Here is a 21519-nt window from a genome sequence, read left to right on the forward strand (position 1 = left end):
GTCATATCCTTTGACCTAGAGCTACCACAACTAAGCTTATATTTTCCAAACTTATATCCCCAAAGGGATCAAAGAGGAGGAACCTAGATGTACAAAAATAATTATAAATTTATTTTTATACTAGCAAAGAATTATAAGGAGATGCCAGTCAGTAAGTCTATAAACATTTATTACACACCTATGTGCCAGGGATTGTGGTAATTAATGAATTAAGGAATGGCTGAATAATATATATATAAAATACTATTATGCCATAAGAAAGGATAAAAAGGATGGTTTCAGAGAAAACTGGGAATTTTTGTGAGCCAAGAGTGAAGTAAATAAAAACTAAACTATTTATACCACAATATTGTAAAGATAAACTTTTTAAATAAATCAAGAACTCTGATCAATGCAAATAATTAATCATTATTCCAGTGCTAATTACATACACTAACTACTTTCTAATGGAGAAGTGATGAACTCAAAAGTGCAAAAGGAAAGAAATATTTTTGGACTTGAACAATACAGGAATTTGTTTTGTTTGATTAGGAATATGTGTTATAAGTTTGAGGTTTTTGGTTTGTTTGTTTTTTTAAGGGGGAAAGGAAAGAGGGCAAGATGTCTGTCTCCATATGTGTGTTATGTGTATATATAAAATTTGTGTGTATATGCATATGTGTATAGATGTGTGTATATATTTGTGTGTGTGCATGTGTGTATGTATATATATCTATACTTTAAAAGTGTAAAAATCAATAATTCTAAGGTCTAAAATCCATCACTTAGTTGTATATGTATACTTCTTTCCAACTAGTAGCATTAATAACCGGAAGTTAACATCCAGGCCAACTACCTCATTCGACAAATGGGGAAACTGAGGACAAAAAAAGTAATTTGACCTACGTGCTACAGGTAGTAATAAAACCACAATTTAAACCTAAGACAACAGACGCTAAATTTATGGCTCTTTCTACTACAGCATAATACTTCATATGGTAGAGAATAGTTTTTCAACTTAAATAAAATTGAACCTCTAACAAAGAATCTACAAAAGGCTCGGGGACTGGCGGTTCTGATGCCCACAATAAAGATGGCTCTTTAGGTCGTCGCGCAGTGGCTGACGGACGCACGTTGATTGGCTGACTGGAGGGGAAGAGGCGGAACAAGCATAGGATCGCGCAACAGCCTCCAGGGCTATGGCGGCGGCCGGGGACGGGCAGAGCGTTACAACTGCCGCGGCTTCAGATGCCGGGGCCTTGCGATCCCTGGGCGCCCAGCTCGATGAGCGCATTGTGCAGCTGCTCCTGGAGCTTGAGCAGCTGGAAGGGAAGCGGCTAGCACTGAACGCCCGAGTGGAGGAGGGCTGGTTATCCCTCTCCAAGACTCGCTATGCTATGGGTGCCAAGGCTGTCGGCCCTCTTCAGTATAGCTCCTCTATGGCTCCTCTCTTCAGGGTCAGCACCAGTGAGTCCGAGCCTGGTAGGCCTGAATTCCAGATGATTTTTACTACACCCGGGTCCCCGAAGGACACGAATCCCAAGGAGGACCGAGATGTGACTGGTTGTGGGGAGCCAAATTCCGAGTCTCCAGTGCTTCGGAGGCGGCTGCAACCACAGGGGGCTCCTTTGCAACCCACCCCCTCGACACCTGAAACCGCGACGTCTGAGCGGGATCCCCTGACCTGGTTTGGGATCTTGGTACCCCAGAGTCTGCGACAGGCCCAAGGAAGTTTCCGGGCAGCTCTGCTGATGGCCGGGGAGATTGCCGAGCTCCAGAGCCGAATCGAGTGGGGAAGAGGCCAGATTCAAGCCCTACAGCAGGAGAAACAGAAACTGCTTCATCAGCTGAAGGTGGCATGAACACATTCTCTAAAATTTAGAGTGCAAATAAATGATTTGGTCTCTTGTTTTATGACTGTCAAGGTTGAAAGTAAAAAATAAAACGTCTTACATTTTTCTTTTCTGAAGAAAATGACACATTGCCTTTGTTGTCCAAAGTTCCCATCGTCATATTAAAAAGTCAGACATGAAAATCAGAAAAAGTTGTATCTTGCATAAAATGAAATATATATTTTTCCATTGTCACGTAAGACTCAAAAGCATCAGGGAATAAGCTAATGTGTAACCTTGGCCAGAGTCATAGCTTCCTTTTTGCCAGATTGTCTTAACCTAAAATATATTATTTGGAAAATGCCAGTAATGCTTAATATGTAACTATATGTCTAAATGTAAATAGGTGGGGGAAGGGAAGAACTGAGATCAAAGGGAAATTAAACAGTTCTCAAAAGAGAAATTTCGTATTGCACATCCCTCAGCATGGATAAAATGAAGCATTTCTATGATTATTGAGGCTTAGAAGTTGAAAGTACCAGACAGAGGTGCCAAGGGAAGGTTGGTAGTACAAGAGCCAAAGAGGGCCTACCCAGTCTTAACCAGAGTTCTTTAATCAGTGCATGCTCTCTCTGATATATAATGAATATCACACAAAAACACACACATTATACACATCTATTACAAAAAATATAAATGAAAGGAAAACAAAACTGAGCTCTATATGATTATAATGACCAAGTTTGGATTCAATAAAAAGATGAGAAAATACTTCTTTCCTTAATTTGAAGGGGGGGGGGCAGGTTAGAGATAGAAAGGATCTAATTTGAAGGTTGGGGATGGGGTAGAGTTAGAAAGGATTTATTCAGAAATAATGATGATGTACAAACAAAAGACATTAATTTTTTTATATATAAAATCCTTTATTTGTCTTTTAAAGTCTTTTGTTGCTTCCCTCCGCCCCCCTAGGGGCAAGGTGGGTTAAGTGACTTGCCCAGGGTCACACAGCTAGTAAGTGTCAAGTGTCTGAAGCTGCATTTGAACTCAGGTCCTCCTGACTCTAGGGCCAGTGCTCTATCCACTGCACCACCTAGCTGCCCTCGACATTCATTTTTTAAAGTTTAAATTTTTTAGAGCAAAAATATCCTTGTGAAAAGAACTCAGAAGGCCTTGTGAAGTTTTATTCTATTCTCTACTTAGAAAAATTCATTACCACTTTCCTCCAGAGCCCCAAATTTTTACTTTGAAAAATCAAAACACAAGAAAAATGGTGTCTTCTTAAAATTGAAATAATTTCTTTTGCTCACATAAGACTCAAGAGCATAAAAAATGAAGATGAATGTATAATATTGGCAAAGTCACTACACTTTATTAGAGGTTATCTTGTACTAAAATTCATTATTAGTAAAAACCCTAGTAATGCTTACTATACCAATTGTGTGTTTGCATATGAATGATGGCAGGGAGAAATAGAGATCAGAGGGAAGTTTGCACTTCTAGAATAGAAAATCAAATATACTTAACCACCAGCCCCAGAGCTTGAAAATTGTTACCACCAATAATGTGAAGGTAATCCATTCAAGATCACTGATAATAATTTAATTTTCAAACCATCCCAGTCCAAAGTACAGTCTTTGAGGAGAGTTTAAGAGGCTTAAGCCACTGGAAGTCTAAGGACTAAGCAGAGCTCAAAAGATGAAAGAAGCAAAGGGAAAGAAAAGGAAGGAAAAGAAAGAGATGTTTTGTTTTTTTAAACCATCAGGAACTGGAAAAAAGAGCAAGATCTTGGATTTTTGTTTTTTGTTGTTGTTGTTGTTGTTGTTGTTTCAGGGAGTATTTCTAAATTGACAGTACCAGACAAATGCTTCAAACACTTAAGGGGTTAGCTAGTGGCACTAGGGTCATAGAGTACCCACCCAGTCTGAACCAGGGTTTTTTCAAACAGTTCATACAAACTCTTTTGTGCATAACGATCTCCCGAGTTTTCATAAGCCTTTTATGAAATTTAAATAATGGAGAGGAAAAATGAAAAGTGCCTAACAAATACTGCTCACCATCTAGTGTAAGGAACGGTAGGTGACGTATGGCTGAATGGGAACTAGCACAAGTCCTTGTGTATTCCAGAAATCTGACAAGTTAAGAAATAACTGAAGATATTAGTAAATAATTTATCAACAGTATCATTTGGCCTCCATGATAGATTTTTCTTTACCCTTCACACTATATTCCATTTCTTAAATGTTTCCAGAGGATGAAACTCAACTAACTATATCTTAGGAAAAACACAGAAAACACACCATGTGCAAGAAAAAGGGAAAGATCTTACATCTACTAATACCTGTTCTACACAATCTTATGATGGGGTTTTAAAAAAAAAAAAGCTAGATAGATAGGTAAGAGAAGGGTTCCATTAATTCTGTTGTTACAGAAGATAATTTGAGATTATGACCTTGAGGGAACTAACTTTAAAAGAAGAAAAGGAGAATTTCCAAACCTCGACTGAAGGGGGTGGGGAGGAGCATCTTAAGCTCCTCTCAGCTCAGACTCAGAAAATGTCAACTTTTGTGTCTTTCAAGCAATCCAGATGGTGAGTTCCCCAGGTAGCTTGTCTCCCAGGGGTAAATTTTTGGCTCTGTCATCTAGGGCTTGGGAAAACAACCTCTATAAAAAGGAAATTGTGGGGAAGCTAAGTGGTGCAGTGGATAAAGCACCGGCCCTGGATTCAGGAAGGAGGACCTGAGTTCAAATTCGGCCTTAAACACTTGACACTTACTAGCTGTGTGACCCTGGGCAAGTCACTTAACCCTCATTGCCCCATGCAAAAAAAAAAAAAAAAAAAGGAAATTGTGAGATGCACTTTAATAGAAGAAAGGGAAGAATCAGAAACATGGAATTTGATTAATATGAAAGGAATCTGGTAATATTACTTAGGCTAACCTCTTTATTTAATAAATGAAAAAACTGAGTTAATTTCCCCCAGGTCACACTTCAAGTCATTCACAACCCACAACTAGAACCCTAGTCTCTTAATTTTCAGTCTAGTCTTTCACAACAGAGTATTGTTATTTTCCAAGAAAGAAAAGGGATTCTAATGAAGTTGGCCCTTCTCACAAGAGCCAAGAGCAATCAGCCTTGCTAAAATTGGCTCTAGTCTAGTTGTTTAACCTCTCTATGCCACATTTCCCACTCCTGTAAAATGAGAGAATTGGACTATATGTTGTCCAAGGTCCATTTCAACTCTATATCTATGACCCTATTAATATAAATCTGGTATGTGCCTCAGATTCTAGGATGACAGCAATCTAAGATAACAATAATAGTGGGATTTGCACTTATCTATCATAGTGCAATTTATGAAGCATTTTTCTAAAATCCTTTAAGACATGCGGTATGATTATCCTCATTTTTTCAAAAGAGAAAATTCTGTCAATTTCTAAGAAACTTGCCCACGTTTACACACTCAAAACACAAAATCAGATTTCCTGAATGGAAGAAAGTGAACTTTATAAAACGCCAGTCCTCTCCACAAGAAGTATCTGATGTCTCTAGGACTGGATTCTTCTATCTGTCCCTTCCTTTCACTCACCCCTACAGCCCACTTTGAGGAATTTCCTTTTCAGAATTGGCCAATACCCCTTCCTGATTACCTATTGTCACTGATCCATAAAAGGTATTGATCACTTTTCTTCTAGCTCTGGAGAAATCCCAGCAAAAAGACATTGGATGCCACCATCAACCATACAGTTAAATAAGGTTGTAGCTGAGGAAGTAACCATTATAGATCCTCCAGATTAAAGAAAGAAAAACCAGGGGGGAAGAAGACAATATAAATAGAAAAAGCAAGAAAAACAAAACTGAGTCCTATATAATTACAATGGCCCAGCTATAGATTACCTTAGCCCTTGCCCAAAGTAGAACAAACCTGTTTCTCATAAGATTTTTCCAAGGATTAATCAAAGTAGGAATGATCAAAATACTCAGTCATTTGGTCCCCAATATGAGGAACTTGAATTTACAGAATACAAAAATAGCTGAGACATATAAAGAATAAGACTAATTATCAATCCACCAAAGATTGAAATATTCAAAGTAAACAAAGTGACCTAGGCCCCACCTGTGTTTACCATAGTTAAATCTCACCTCAAATATTGCATGGAGTTCTCACTGAGTCATTTCAGAAGAGACATTAATAAGATGGACTACCTCTTATGGATGGCAATCAGGGTGATGAGGGGATTGCTTGAGGGAAGTGGGGATGTTTAACTCAGCAAAAAAGACTTGATGGCCTTCAAATATTTGTAGGGTTTCACATGAGACAGGGATTATACTTAGTTCAGGTTGACTGAAGAAGGTAGGACAAGGACTTATGGGTATGAAAAAGGTGACTTCTAAATCAGTTAATATTGATTACTTTGATTTATATTAGTTTGATTAAAGGATTCAGTTTCCTTTCCTTAGGAAGAGCTGTCAGCAGAAATATTCCTTTAAGCCTAAATTACTTATAGATTTAGTGAATGAATATTTTTTAAGTAACAAACATTGTTATTTATAGTTTGGGGTTCCAATTTTTATCCCTCTTTCCCTCCCTCCCCTCCCATCTCCCTTAGATATGGGTTATGCATGTATGATTATAAAAAATTACCATATTAGTGATTTTGTACAAGAAAACTTGAAAAAAAGAATTTTTTTTTTTAGTGAGGCAATTGGGGTTAAGTGACTTGCCTAGGGTCACACAGCTAGTAAGTGTTAAGTGTCTGAGGCCGGATTTGAACTCAGGTACTCCTGACTCCAGGACCGGTGCTCTATCCACTGCGCCACCTAGCTGCCCCCCCAAAAAAGAATATTTTAACAAGATTTAATATACTTTTAATGATATCATTGGTGGAACTGTGAACTGATCCAACCATTTTGGATAGCAATCTGGAAGTATGCCCAAAGAGTTATTAAACTATACTGAGGGGCAGCTAGGTGGCACAGTGGATAAAGCACTGGCCCTGGATTCAGGAGGACCTGAGTTCAAATCTGACCTCAGATATTTGACACCTACTAGCTGTGTGACCCTGGGCAAGTCACTTTAACCCTCATTGCCCCGCAAATACACACACACACACACACACACACCATTACTATGTCTATTTCCAAAGATGATTGGGGCAAAGGAAAAGAACCTATATGCTCTAAAATATTTGTAGCAGCTCTCTTTGCGGTAGTAAAGAACTAGGAATTGAAGGAATGCCCATTAAATAGGCAATGACTGAATAAGTTGTGGTATATGATTGTGATAGAATGCTAATGTGCTTTAAGAAATTATGAGCTCATTGATTTTAGAAAAACATGAATAGGGGGCAGCTAGGTGGCGCAGTGAATAAGGCACCAGCCTTGGATTCAGGAGGACCTGAGTTCAAACCCAGCCTCAGACATTTACTAGCTGTGTGACTCTGGGCAAGTCACTTAACCCCCATTGCCCTGCAAAAAAAAAAAAAAACATGAATAGATTTGCTTGAAATAATGAAGAGCAAAATGAACAGAATCAAAAGATTGTTGTATACAGTAACAACAATATAGTTTTAAGAACAACTTTGAATGACTATTATAAATTGTATTGTTATTATAAATTATTATTATACATAAAATTTTGAATTGACTATTATAAATACCCAAATTAACTACAAAGGATCTATAAAGGAAGATACTATCCACCTCCAAAGAAAGAACTGATAAATAGATGTATAAAATGATTTTACATATATATATATGCACATACATATACACATATATCTATACATTATATATATATTTTATACATATAAATATATATCTTTTTTTTTTACACTCCAGCTACTCCTCATGGGGTAGATACAACATGGGATGCGGCAGTTACGGGTTATAAGTTACTCAGGAACTGCGGCTCCCGTGTTGGACTGCACAGCCACACTGTGGCCTGTGGCTCTTCAAGGCACTGATCCATGGTCGTCCGAGACTGGTGAAGGCCTACTGCTACTGCTACTACTACTACTACTATATATATATATATATATTTACATATATACACATTTGTGTATAGTGATAGCTATGTCTAGGACTGTGGGGCTGGAGGGAGAGGGGAAAGGAAGAAAAGAAGAAAAGAAAGTTACATAATAACTTTATTATATATTTAAAAGGAATAGCAAGTTGAATATAAGAGATTTGCAGTTTCATATGCAATCATCTTTTCTACTATATTATGGAATTGTTTGTTTTTATTTCCTAAATTAAAAATAAAATAAATATTTTTTTAAAAATTAATAGTATATAACTTAGAATTGGAAATATATTTGTATTGAAATAAAATAATATAGGATTAAGATTAGATATCACAGGACTCTTTACCAAAGGTCAGATTGCTTTTTTTAGAGAGCTGGATTGGGGGGGTGTGGGGGGGGAGGCAGGGGAAAGGGCAAGATGACAGTTCACCACCATAAGTTTTTTTAGCAAGTTAGTTCTCTTTTCAGTCAGTATCATAGACCCATAACAGAAATCCTTAGAGAACCACTGAAGGAGACTTCTCAAAAAAAAAAAAAATCACAAAATAATAGACATAAGTTCTAAACCAATAAAATATTGAATGTAGCCATTATCCCACCCTAGAAACTCCCTGTTTCACCCCAGACACACCCAGAAGTCATATATTGCAAATCTACCTACTTCTCTGTAAATACTATGAATCAGCCTGATGAATATAGTTCCTTAAAATAAGCTCTGTAAACCTGTGGAATTGTCACTAATCACTGAGGGATTAGTTGACTTGATTTGATGGTAACTTGCTGGCCTTGCTAGTAAATCATTTTCTCCCACAAGTAAAAAGCCTCAGAAATCTTCTCTTTTAGATACAAATTCAACAGGTAGATGTTACAGAGAGACATGACTTTGTTCAACATAAAGAAAATCTTCCTTGGGATTAATACTGGTGATCCTCAAACCAATATTTATATCCAAAATTCCTCTCCTGAATTCCATTCCTATATTGCAAAAAGTTTGATAGACATCTTTACTTAGATTTCCTATAAGCACATCATATTCAACATACCAAAAACAGAACTTACTATATTTTCCCAAAAAATCTATCTGTCCTTCAAATTTCCCTATCTCTGTGGAGAGCACCACCATGCTACCAGTCACCTTGGTTCAAAGCCTCAGCACCATCTTTTACTATTTCTCTGTCCTTTTCTTCCCCACATCTAATCAGTTGTCATATTTTCTTCTATCTTCATAAGATCTCTTGCATCTATTCCCTTCTCTCCACTCACATAGCTTCTACCCTAGTACAGTCCCTAATTATTTCTCTCTATTGCATTAAGTTCTAATTGGTCTCTTTGCAACCAGTCTCCTTCCCCTTCAACCTATCTTTCCAGACTGCTACCAAATTGATATTCCTAAAACACAAAATTGAGTGTATAATACTCCTGTTCAAAGACTTTATTTGTTTCTTTCTTTCTTTTTTTTTTTGCGGGGCAATGAGAATTAAGTGACTTGCCCAGGGTCACACAGCTAGTAAGTGTCAAGTGTCTGAGTTCAGTTTTTTTTTCTTTTTTTTTTTTTTTTTAGTGAGGCAACGGGGGTTAAGTGACTTGCCCAGGGTCACACAGCTAGTAAGTGTCAAGTGTCTGAGGCCGGATTTGAACTCAGGTCCTTCTGAATCCAGGGCTGGTGCTTTATCCACTGTGACACCTAGCTTCCCCCTTGTTCAAAGACTTTTAGTGCCTACCTATTGCTTCCATGATGGTTTTTGTGTCCAGAGTGCTTATACAGAACCTTACTTATAGTTGAAATTTAATAAATGTTAGTGGAATAAATTTAGTTGCCTCCAAAAGTGTTGAGTTCCCTAGTACTGAAAGTAGACAAACAGGGGCAGCTAGGTGGCACAGTGGATAAAGCACTGGCCCTGGATTTAGGAGGACCTAAGTTCAAATCCAGCCTCAAACACTTGACACCTACTAGCTGTATGACCCTGGGCAAGTCACTTAAACCTCATTGCCCCGCCAAAACACACACACACACACACACACACAGTAGACAAACTGAGGCTATGTAAACATTTATTAGTGATGGTTTGGATAAGAGATGAACATGAAATCTAAGATTCAACTAAGTTTATGGTTTAAAGATTCTATACATTCATTGGGAAGAATCTTATTTTCCAAGTCATGATGCAGTTTAATGATAGTAAATCTCAAATGGAATAGATATAGAAACATGACAAAGAGAAACAAGGGAGAATGAGAGACTTAAATAGAAATGCAGCTGTAAGGATAAAAAAAAAAAGCTGCAAAATAGCATGATAGAATTTAAAATGATCTCATTTATATACCAGTTCTAACACAAATTATGAGGCAGGATCAGGCATCAGAGAAAACCAGAGTGTTTAATTGTTGCTCCTATAATCACCATTCAAGATAATGAACTATATAAAGTTCTTCCCTACTAAGGAAAATAATTAATTTCCTGGATGTTTGTGCTCTATTGATACTACTGGGATCCAGCTCATGATTGGCTTTCCCCTGGTACTTGTGTTTTAGAGGCACACTGGTTTTCCCTAAGGAAAAAGCCCTGAAACATTTACATGGCAATGAAACAGAGAAAGTAGGGGAGATACAGAGAACAGTTTGTTTTGCACTGGAGAAAATAATGTCCTAGTTGATATGAAATAATGCCCTAGAAGGATAAACCTTTTTGGAATGATAGAGATGGTGAAGAAAGTATCCACAGAATTGACAGATAAATACTACCTTGAGGTATAAAGGAAGACCTGAAATAAAAGCCAGTACCATAGTGTAAACACCATCTACATAAGGAAGTAACTACTATGTAAGTGAACATCAAGTGAGGGGAGGTAAGGTAGTTGACTTGTAGGACAGGGAGGTAGCAGCTGTTACCAATATCCTTTATTTTTTTTGTTTGTTTGTTTGCGGGGCAATGAGGGTTAAGTGACTTGCCCAGGGTCACACAGCTAGTAAGTGTCAAGTGTCTGAGGCTGGACTTGAACTCAGGTCCTCCTGAATCCAAGGTCAGTGCTTTATCCACTGCGCCACCTAGCTGCCCCACCAATATCCTTTATAAGAGAATCAATCTCTTCTTCCACTCTGATACAACACACAAAAGCAAGAAGAGTAAATCACTGGGTTGTTTTGCTATAGGCCAGGCTGATATTCTATATGGGATGAAAAAAGAGAGAGAGAGAGATGAAAAATAGATATGAAATCATTGTTCTGGCTACATTTACCAGCATGCCTCTATTTTCTCCTATTAAATGTTGTGTGTGTGCTTAGTGATATTCTGTGTGCCACACTGTGCTAAAAAACTTCCCAGGTCTTTTGCACAGACCAAAAGTTTCTGTGGTGATGCCTCTGTGTCACAAAGTCAGCAAGAATTGCTTTATAAAACCTTCTAAGAAAACCTGAGAAAAGCTTTATGAACTGATGCAAAGTTAAGTGAGAGCAGAACCAGAACAATCTATATAATAACAGCAATATGGTAAAGATAACCAATTTTGAAAGATTTAGTAACTCTGGCCAATACAATGGCCCACCACAATTCCAAAGGAATTGCATGATGAAACATGCTGTCTACTGATGGACTCAGAATGCATAATTTTTTCTTTCTTCTTTCTTTTTTTCCCAGAACATGGCTAATGCAGAAATCAGTTTTGCATAGTTATACATATTTGTAATAGATTTTTTTCCCTTGCCTTCTTATTTAGACATGAAAGGAGGAAGAGAAAGGATTTGAATTTTTTTAATATTTAAAAAAAAAAGAATAAAAGAAGTCTCTCTGCTTTAAATTAAAAAAAAAACCTAAGTCCTTTCCTATTCCCTGATTCACATCTGTGTGACTGTTCTGGGGTCATAAAACCCTAGTAAATCATTTAACTTCCATTAACAACAAACAAATAAGACTCCTGAGTGCTTTTAGGAACAATTGCCTGGAAATGACTAACACTACTTGCTCACTTAAGGATTTAGAAAAGTATATTCTGTCTCTCTGAGAACTTTCTTATGGTGACAGGTAAGAAACTAAAACTGTAGGGGTAGCTAGGTGATGCAGTGGATAAAGCACTGGTCCTGGATTCAGGAGGACCTGAGTTCAAATCCAACCTTAGACCCTTGTGTCTCACTGAAAAATATGATTTGGAATTTGAGGTTTATTTTTTAAAAGGAAGAAAGAAAAGAAAAGAAAGAAAAAACTGAGCTCTTGAGGGTAGGTATTAGAAAACTCCAGATAAATGTGTAAAGTAGTAGGTCTTAAGATGAAAGAAAAAAAATACATTCCTAGTATGCTCTAAGGTTCATAACATTAGGAATCATTATCTCATATAAAGTTTGAATTTACCGGAGTGCATAATACATTGTTGTATAAACCATAGGAACTAAATATATGGAGATTTTGAAAATTCTGAAATCTATTCAGACCTAGCTGGAACTGTTTTATGATTAGAACACTTATAATTGACAGAGAGATGACCACTTTAAATATTCTTACACTTGAAGCAACCCAAGAAATGTCCTATTTTTACTTGAGATCCAGAAAGAAAAGGAACATAGGGGAGGTCACTTCTTGATATGGATAAATAAAGGCACAAAGTATAAAGTTCATAATCCAGGGAACTGAAGCTTATCTTTCCTAAGCATGGATCTACCTGCCCAGATTCATCTCTCTTCCAGGTCCTTTCCTTGAATTCCTCCCTTATTTTCCTTAGCTGAGAACTGTTTCCATTCTCCCTATTTCTCCAAGGCACCTAGATGCATGGAAGCCTGACTGAAAAAAGTTTGTTCATTATATGTCAACAGGAAAATGTTTTTATTTTACCTCTTCTGAATTACCACCCAGTATCTTATAGATTTCAAATTGCAGTCATATGCTTTATCTCACTTTATCCTCACAATAATTTCCAAAGTGATGCAAAATAGAAATTATTTTCTTGATGTACTGAGCATGATCAAGGAGAAATCACCACAGAACTTGATTTCCCACAAGGTTTAGGGATGAGAAACCATTGTGGATTAAGAGGAAATCTCTTGACTACATTTTCTAGATGGCATATGTCTGGCCACAAAGCCCAGATGTCACTAAGCAAGGACTCATTTTAGGAGTGTTCTGAAAATCTCCAAATTTTAAAAAGGGAACAAGATCCACTGGTCCATTAGAGAAGGGGAGGCAAGTAACAAAGCTGGGGAAGCAAATAAAAGGACAGAACCTTAGAGAACAGTTCTGAATTAGAGACACAGATACTATGTTCAAAATGGACCTTGGCCAATTTCCCAAGAATGGCAAAATTTTTAAACAAGAAGAGTGTAATGGGGACTGGACAGTAAGAGATCCTTCATGAACTTGAGCATGCCTTGGATTTGATATGATTCTTCATATGGCCTTCTGAGCATGCACATTTATTCTATTATTAGCTTCGCTTCATCATTTGGCTACTGGATAAGATCTGAGCATTCATACAAAAGAACTGTGGAGGGAGGTGAAAGGGGACTGATAAAGTGAATGTCAATGATGGCTAGTATAGTATATTTCTTTGGTCATTTTTTTAGTCGTGTCTGACTCTTCATGACCCCATTTGGAGTTTTCTTCAAAACCACTATTTCCTTCTTCTAATCATTTTACAGATGAGGAAACTGAGGCACACAGGGTTAAGTGACTTGCCCAGAGTCACATAGCTAGTAAGTGTCTGAGGCCAGATTTGAACTCAAAGAGATAAGTCTCACTGACTTCAGGCCCAACATCTATCTACTGTGCCACCTAGCTGCCTGTAGTACTTTCAGCATAATGATCTAGTTTTCACTCCTCACACATGATATTCTAAATCTTGTCTCATTGCTTTTATACAGGCAGTTCTCTATGCACCTGGGATTTTCAAAGCATGCTGCTAGGTGTACACTAATTCCAATTTATGTACTGTCTTCCCCCATTAGAATGTGAGCTCCTTGCAGTTAGAGTTTATCTTTTTACTTCTATTTGTAGTCCTAGTACTTAGCACAGTGTCTGACACTTAATAAGTGCTTAACAAATTTTTTTATCATTCATTATCCATTCCTTGTTAATTGAATGATTGATTAATTGGGAGCAGAGTTACTAGGTCCTACATAGGATTAAATAGATTGTACAGTAATGCTTCTGCTTCTGTTACTGGTTTTAACATGTAATGTATTCTTGAATGAGAGATGTAAAAAGTGAGAGGAGCCAGTAGGATCAAGAATATGAACAGTTGATCTGAATGGATTATCTACACCAAAACCTGGGCTACTGAGAGAATAGCATCACTACCAAACAAAGAGACAAAGCCAAGATATCTGCATCTGGTACCTTTCCTTCAGTCAGAGCTAGGCATAGGGATGTTGATGGTTATGTCAGAGTGCCCTCAGGTGTTGAGTGGTGCACATGACAGACGGAGCCGAACTAGATCAAAAATACATGCTCTGGTGCTGAACAGGAAAAAAAAAATCAGACATTTGTCATAGTGACCAACACTCATTTTAAAAAGAATTCCAACTAGTGCTTGCTTTATATGTGCCACTCCATGATCTTGCTGACTTTTCCATGCCTTTCTATCAATAAGGCAACATTCAAATGACTCTTACAGATATCATCCCTGGGCCCACCTGCTTCAACACTGGAATAATGATCTGGTTTAAAAAAATATACACACATATAAATCTGAATACAGATGAACTTCCAGGTTCCTGGTGATCTTCCATTAGTTCAATGCTGGATAAAATGATCACAAAGTATGTTCTAATCTTCTTCAAAAAAAGGCCATCATCTGATTTCCCTAGATCTCACAATCTTCTTCGTCAATCTTTTCATAGCCAACTTCATATCCTTATTCCTCAATGTATATATGGCAGGATTCAAGAGTGGAGTGACAAGAAAGACTAGAATAAGCAAAAATTTATCCAGTGACAGAGTGGGAACTTGCCACACATAGACAAAGAAGCAGGGAACAAAAAACAAGAATACCACAGCAATATGAGCTGAGAGTGTGGAGAAAGCCTTGGACAAACCAGCAGAAGAGTGATGCCTCACAGTGACAAGGATGAAAATATAGGAGATGATTAAGAGAAAGAAAGTGCCCATGGAGATAAGCCCACTGTTAGCTGTGACCACATACTCCAACCAGGATGTATCTGTGCAGGCAAGTACTGCAACTTTAGGGATGTCACAATAAAAGCTGTCAACCTTATTAGGGCCACAGAAGGGCAAATTCACAACAAAAACAAATTGAGACACAGCATGGATCACCCCAATCACCCAGGCAGTCACTACAAAACAAATGCATGTTTTGTGGTTCATAATAGTCAAGTAGTGAAGAGGCTTACAGATGGCCGTGTATCTGTCATAGGCCATGGCTATGAGCAGGACCATCTCGGTTCCTCCCATGACATGAATAAAGAAAATCTGTATCATGCAACCTGGGAAGGAGATGACTTTGTGTTCACTAAAAATGTCAGTGATCATCCTTGGAACTGTAGTAGAGGATAGACCAAGGTCAATGAGGGAGAGATTGGCTAACAGAAAGTACATAGGGGAGTGCAGATGAGAATCAAAAATCACAGTGAACACAATGAAGAAGTTTCCCAGCATGATTCCCACATAAAACGAAAAGAAAAAGAAAAAGAGGAGAATCTTCATCTCCCAAGAAGCAGACAGTCCTAGCAACACAAACTCAGATACCACGGAATTGTTTGCTCCATCCATTGCCTCGGTTGATATCAAAGACACTAAAATGACCTGAGGACAAAGAATAAGGAAAAAAATCAGAAGCATGAGGACAAAAGTAATATATGTACAATTTGCCTCGTGAGTGTCTTAAGAAGGGCCCTGTTTTGAAGCGTTAGTGATACAATAGGCTAGCAGGAACACAAATTAACATATGAGAAGCAATGGTCACATGTTCAAAGTATCATAAATTTAGAACTAGAAGAGATCCTTAGAGATTATCTAGAGCAGAGTCAACAAACAAAAACTTTTGGACCAATCTCTCTACCAATTTTTGGTTTTTACATTTAAAAAAAAAGTTTATTAATAAACTTAAAATAGAACTTTATTGTATTTTAAAATGTAAAAAAAAAATCCTTCTTAGTTCATGAAGCAGAAAATAGGAAGGATTTGGCCTGTGGGTCACAGTTTGCCAACTTCTGATCTAAACTAACCTTCCAATTTTATAAATGAAGAAACTGAAGTTTCTTGAGGTTGAGTGATTTGCTCAAAGTCACATAGCCAGTAAGTGCCAGAGACAGCATTTGAATTCAGGGCATCCTGACTCTAGGTCCAGCATTCTATCCACTGCCTCTCCTGTCAAGGAAGTTGAAAAGATGAAATAAAGAGAAGCAGTTGGCCGGGGGGGGGGGGGACTAGCATGGAAGATAAATGAGAATAGAGTGGTAGCATAAGAGGCATCTTTATATGGCATAAAATGGAATATACAAAAAAAGTCAAGAGATGGGTTTTTCAGGTGAAACTACTCACCAAAGTTCAGCAGCTAGGTGACACAGTGGATAGAGCACTGGCCTTGAAGTCAGGAGGACCTGAATTCAAATCTCACCTCAGACACTTACTTGTTATGTGACCCTGAGCAACTCACTTAACTCCAACTGCCTTTAAAAACATCTGGGGCTGGGGTCAGCTAAGTGGTGCAGTGAATAAAGCACAGGCCCTGGATTCAAAAGGACCTGAGTTCAAATCTGGCCTCAGACACTTGACACTTACTAGCTGTGTTACCCTGGGCAAGTCACTTAACCCTCATTGCCCCACAAAAAAAAAAAAAACCCACATCTGGGACCATCTCCAGTGGTCTTGATATATATTATGCCACTGGAATCCAATCCAGTGTAAATCATGGCATCACCCAGATGTCCTGGTCCTTTTCGAGAACCAAGGACAAACAAGAACAACTCACCAACGTTATCAATTATCTCTTAATTGTCCAATCTAATGGCTTTTTCTCAATCCTCATCAACTTTGAGCCTTTGACACTTTTCCTGGATATTCTCTTCTTTCATTCTTCTCTTCCCTGCATCATTCTCCTTTACTGGATCTTCATCTAGGTCATGCCCACTAAGCATGAGTGTCTTCTCTTCTCCTCTCTTTTAATATTGTCTTGGTGAACACTTGGTGATCTCATCAACCTAATGAGTTCAAATGCAGAAGATTGATTCCCAGATTGATTTATCCAGCCAAAACCTCTCTGCTGAGCTTTACTTTTTTTTAATCACCAAAGGTCTCTTGGACATCTCAAACTGTGTATCCCATAAAGTCTCAAACTAAATATGTACAAAACAGAATTCATTATTTCCCTTCAAAAACCCTTTCCTCTTCCCAACTTCTCTATTCTTGTTGAGAGCACCATCATCCCCCCAGTCATTCAGGCTTTCATCAGTGTCACCCCTGACTTCTCACTCTCCTTTACCCTGCAAATCTAATCTGTTGCCAAGTCTTGTTTTTCCTCCTTTGACATCTCTAGTATACATCCTCTTCTTTCCATTTACACAGCACCATTCTGTTTAAAGCTCTTATGCTTTTTTTCCCTAATGTGCAGATCTGACCATGTCACCTCTCTAAATTCCAGTGGCTTCCTAACACCTTCAGGATCAAATATAACATGATCTTTTGGCTTCAAAATCTTCAAAACTCTAGCTTCTTTTTAGCTTTCCAGCCTTCTTGCTTTTTACTCATCTCCCCACTCAAGTACTATATGATGCAGCAACACTCACCTACTTTCTGTTCTTAGCATATCATATTCCATCTCCTTACTCCATGCCTTCTCACTTGCTATTATGTACTTCTTTGGCTTACTTCAAGTCGTAGCTCAAGTATCACCTTCTCCAGGAAACTTTTTTAAGTCTCTCTTCCCCCTCTCCCAGTGAGTTATACTAATAGATAGATACATAGATATAGATCATTCATTCATTGTTGTCCTTCATACTCAAAGAGGATCAAAATGACATCAAAGGGGGCGGCTAGATGGTGCAGTGGATAAACCATCAGCCCTGGATTCAGGAGGACCTGAGTTCAAATCCAGCCTCAGACACTTAACACTTACTAGCTGTGTGACCCTGAGCAAGTCACTTAACCCCAATTTCCTCACAAAAAAAGAAAGTAAAGAAAAGAAACTTGAGGGAAGTCAGGAAAGCCAGGAGGAAGAAGGAGAGAGAGAATATCAGGCATGGGGGACAGCCAGTAAAAATGAACTGAAGCAGCAGATGGAGTATATTGTTTTCTTAGGGAAAGATAATGAATTGTTTTGCACATATTTAGTTTGAGACTTTATAGGATACACAGTTTGAGATGTCCAAGAGACCTTTGGTGATTACAAAAAAGTAAAGCTCAGCAGAGAGGTTTGGGCTGGATAAATCAATCTTCTGCATTTGAACTCATTAGGTTGATGAGATCACCAAGTGATCACCAAGACAATATTAAAAGAGAGGAGAAGAGAAGACACTCATGCTTAGTGAACATGACCTAGATGAAGATCCAGTAAAGGAGAATAATACAGGGAAGAGAAGAGAAGAGAGAATATCCAGGAAAAGTGTCAAAGGATATAAATGTTGATGTGGCTGAATATGTGCAAATTTAGAGACTTCTCCATCCCAAATATTCATATGGACTTTTTGTATTTGGCCTGCAATAGAGCCTTGCAAATTCACATTGGCCTGATCAGCCACAGTTGGACAAACTGTACATTGACCCTTATTGCCAGACAAAAAAAAATTACATCACAATATCAGGGTCAGTGTATAGTTTGTCCAACTGTGGCTGATCAGGCCAATGTGAATTTTCAAGGCTCCTTTGCAAGCAATGAAAGGATTTAGAGCTGAAAGGGGCCTCATTACGAAGATCATCTAATTCACCTCACTCAAATTTTATATAAATTTTATACACTGAGGCAAAGAAAGGTTATACAAAATTTATACCAATTTTATTCACTGAGGCAAAGAGAGGTTAAGACACTTACCCAAGGTCATACACATAGTAAATTTCTCTGCACAATGTACTTCTGACTCTCCCAAATTTTTCTATCATGTCATTTAAAAAAAAAAAAACAAATAAAAAACAAACCAAAAAAAAAAAAAAACCTCTTCACTCTGAAAGCTCAATCTACCCCTGGACTTCACACATTGGAAATGCCCTCAGCCCTTTAGCGGTTCCCTCTGATTTGGTGGTTCCTCCCAGAACCTCCATTTTAAGGAGAACATCAAGGCCAAACAAGTCTTCATTCCTCTCCATACTATACTCTCTATTCTCTGTACTTTCTCTACCTTCCTTCTCCACCCTTTCAGCCAATATGGGGTAGGTTCAGGACAAAGTTACCCCTGAGATCAGATTGATCTCAGTTTCCCTGATGTAGCTTCCTAGTCATCTATAGGCACAAAAGTCCCAGGCACATAAAGTCTGGTCCTTTCAGACTTCATAGGTTGCCTAAGACCACAAGAGTTTCCTTACCCTGTTATCATGCTGACCAGACCCATTTCCATAAGACTCCTGAATCCAAAGAAGCTGAGACACAGCTGTGTCCTTGCTCATGTCCTTGCTGCGTTAGGGAAGGAGGGGAAGGGAAAGGAACAAGTTATTTATAAAGCATCTGTTATATGCCAGGCACTGTGCTAAGCACTTTATAAATATTATTTCATTTGCTAGGCAAAGTAAACCTCCCTTATTAAATGCTCAATTTCTTGTGAGTAATTGAGTAATTAGAGGCAGCTGATGGTGCAGTGGATAGAACATTGACTGGCCTTGAAAGATTTGAGTTCAAATCTGACCTCAGACATTTAATAGCTTAGTCACCTAATCTTTTTGCCTCAGTTTGCCCAACTATAAAATGAGGATAGTAATAGCATCTACTTCTTGGCATTGTTATGAGGATCAAATAAGATATTTTTAAAAGCACTTAGCACAGTGTTTTTAAACATAGTAGGCACTATATAAATGTTTATTCCCTTCCCCTACGAGTATCTTATTTCATCCCAAAACTGAACCTGAAGATGAGAGATCTGACATTTGGCATAGTTTTGACAGGTTGGGATGTGGCAAGATGGCCTCATGGCTCACATTACTATTAAATTGGAGGAAGATCCCTATAAATATGAAGACTCTGAATTGCATGGTGAGACACTACAGGGTTCCCTGTCTCATGAGCCCCCTGATCATACGTGGAAAGCCTTCTCTATGGGACAGGGGGCAGGATCCAGCTCAGAAAAAGGGATTAACTCTGGGTGTTAGGGGCAGCTAGGTGGCAAAGTGGATAAAGTACTGGCCTTGGATTCAGGAGGACCTGAGTTCAAATCCAGCCTGACACGACACTAGCTGTGTGACCCTGGGCAAGTCACTTAACCCTCATTGCCCCGCAAAAAAAAAAAAAAAATACACACACACAAAACCTCTGGGTGTTGGGAAAGGCTGCCAGAGAGTATAAAGAAAACACTAAGGCCAGCATTGCCTGAATGTTGTTTACTGTTTTGCATATATTAGACCACTTGCATAGTAAGACTAAAAATAAACTGAACCTGCATATGCAGCAGCTAAAGACTGAGTGAGCTCTCAACTTTCAGGGACTATCCAATGAATGCTGAGGTGCTTAATGGAGTTGGTGACTGAGCCAAGTAAAAGAATCCCTCTTTATGAGTATAGGCTCCAGTCAGGAACCTACCCTATGGTCTCTGACCTAAAGGTTCAGGGTCCTCTTGCTAAAATAGAGTCACGAGGGATAAAGCACCAGCCCTGGATTCAGGAACACCTGAGTTCAAATCCAGCCTCAGACACTTGACACTTGACACTTACTAGCTGTGTGACCCTGGGCAAGTCATTTAACCCTCATTGCCCAGCAAAAATAAAATAAAATAGAATTGTAAGACCAGATAAAGAGAACAGAATCAGAAAAGAGATTGGGGAACTAAGAGAGGGCTGTGCAAGGTCACCAACCTCACTCTCTCCTCAAGAGCCATCAGGATCCAGTGGCAAGATATACATCAGGATGACTGGAGAAGCCCCAGATATTTAAGGCAAATGGGGTTAAGTGACTTGCCCAGGATCACACAGCTAGTAAATGTCTAAGGTGAGATTTGAACTCAGATCCTCTTGACTCCAGGGCTAGTGTTCTATTCCCCTACACCACCTAGCTTCCCCACAATGAAGATAATACATCTTCAGGCTATATACTGCTCCCAGAAGGAGGAAGAGGCTGTCTCCCAATCTTGGGGGATAGGGGCAGAGTGGAGCCTCACCACCAAGGAGCTGAAGCTGTTTAAAGAGAAACCTGATGAGCCCCCAGAGCAAAGGATAATGGAACCAATGGCTCAATGGTCTAATGAAACCAACAATGGAATGCTCTTTGCTATGGACTTCCATACTCTGGGGGAACTTTCTAAGGGCCTACTTTTATATAGTCAACTGCATCTACAAGGGAGAGGGTGAAGTTCTTAAAGGAAATGTATTTGATCATTTGGATTTATACAACACACTCTCTCTCTCTTTGTCTCTCTGTCTCTGTCTGTTTCTCTTTCTCTCTCTCTCTCTCTCTCTCTCTCTCTCTCTCTCTCTCTCTCTCTCTCTCTCTCATTCTCTCTCCCCCTTCAGGCTATATCCAGGACAATGAGATCCTGTCTTCTTGGTGGAGCTCCCCCAAATGACTTCAGATTTTAGCTATTGGTCGCCCCGCATACACACACACCACACA

General features: G+C 38.6%; 3 protein-coding genes across 3 annotated transcripts in view; 1 reads left to right on the plus strand and 2 right to left on the minus strand.

Moving 5' to 3' along the window:
• LOC122742619 (olfactory receptor 4F6-like) overlaps window positions 1-21519 on the minus strand; it is a 76888-nt gene that overhangs the window by 52343 nt on the left and 3026 nt on the right. The window lies entirely within an intron of this gene.
• Window positions 1150-1953, plus strand: CCDC115 (coiled-coil domain containing 115). Its single transcript, XM_043986968.1, has one exon. The coding sequence runs from the start codon at window positions 1179-1181 to the stop codon at window positions 1839-1841; it is 663 nt and encodes a 220-aa protein (XP_043842903.1). The 5' UTR covers window positions 1150-1178; the 3' UTR covers window positions 1842-1953.
• LOC122738525 (olfactory receptor 4F15-like) lies at window positions 14607-15563 on the minus strand. The gene has a single exon (XM_043980539.1). The coding sequence runs from the start codon at window positions 15543-15545 to the stop codon at window positions 14607-14609; it is 939 nt and encodes a 312-aa protein (XP_043836474.1). The 5' UTR covers window positions 15546-15563.

Source organism: Dromiciops gliroides, chromosome 2, assembly GCF_019393635.1.
Source record: "Dromiciops gliroides isolate mDroGli1 chromosome 2, mDroGli1.pri, whole genome shotgun sequence".
In the NCBI taxonomy this organism is placed as follows: Eukaryota; Metazoa; Chordata; class Mammalia; order Microbiotheria; family Microbiotheriidae; genus Dromiciops; species Dromiciops gliroides.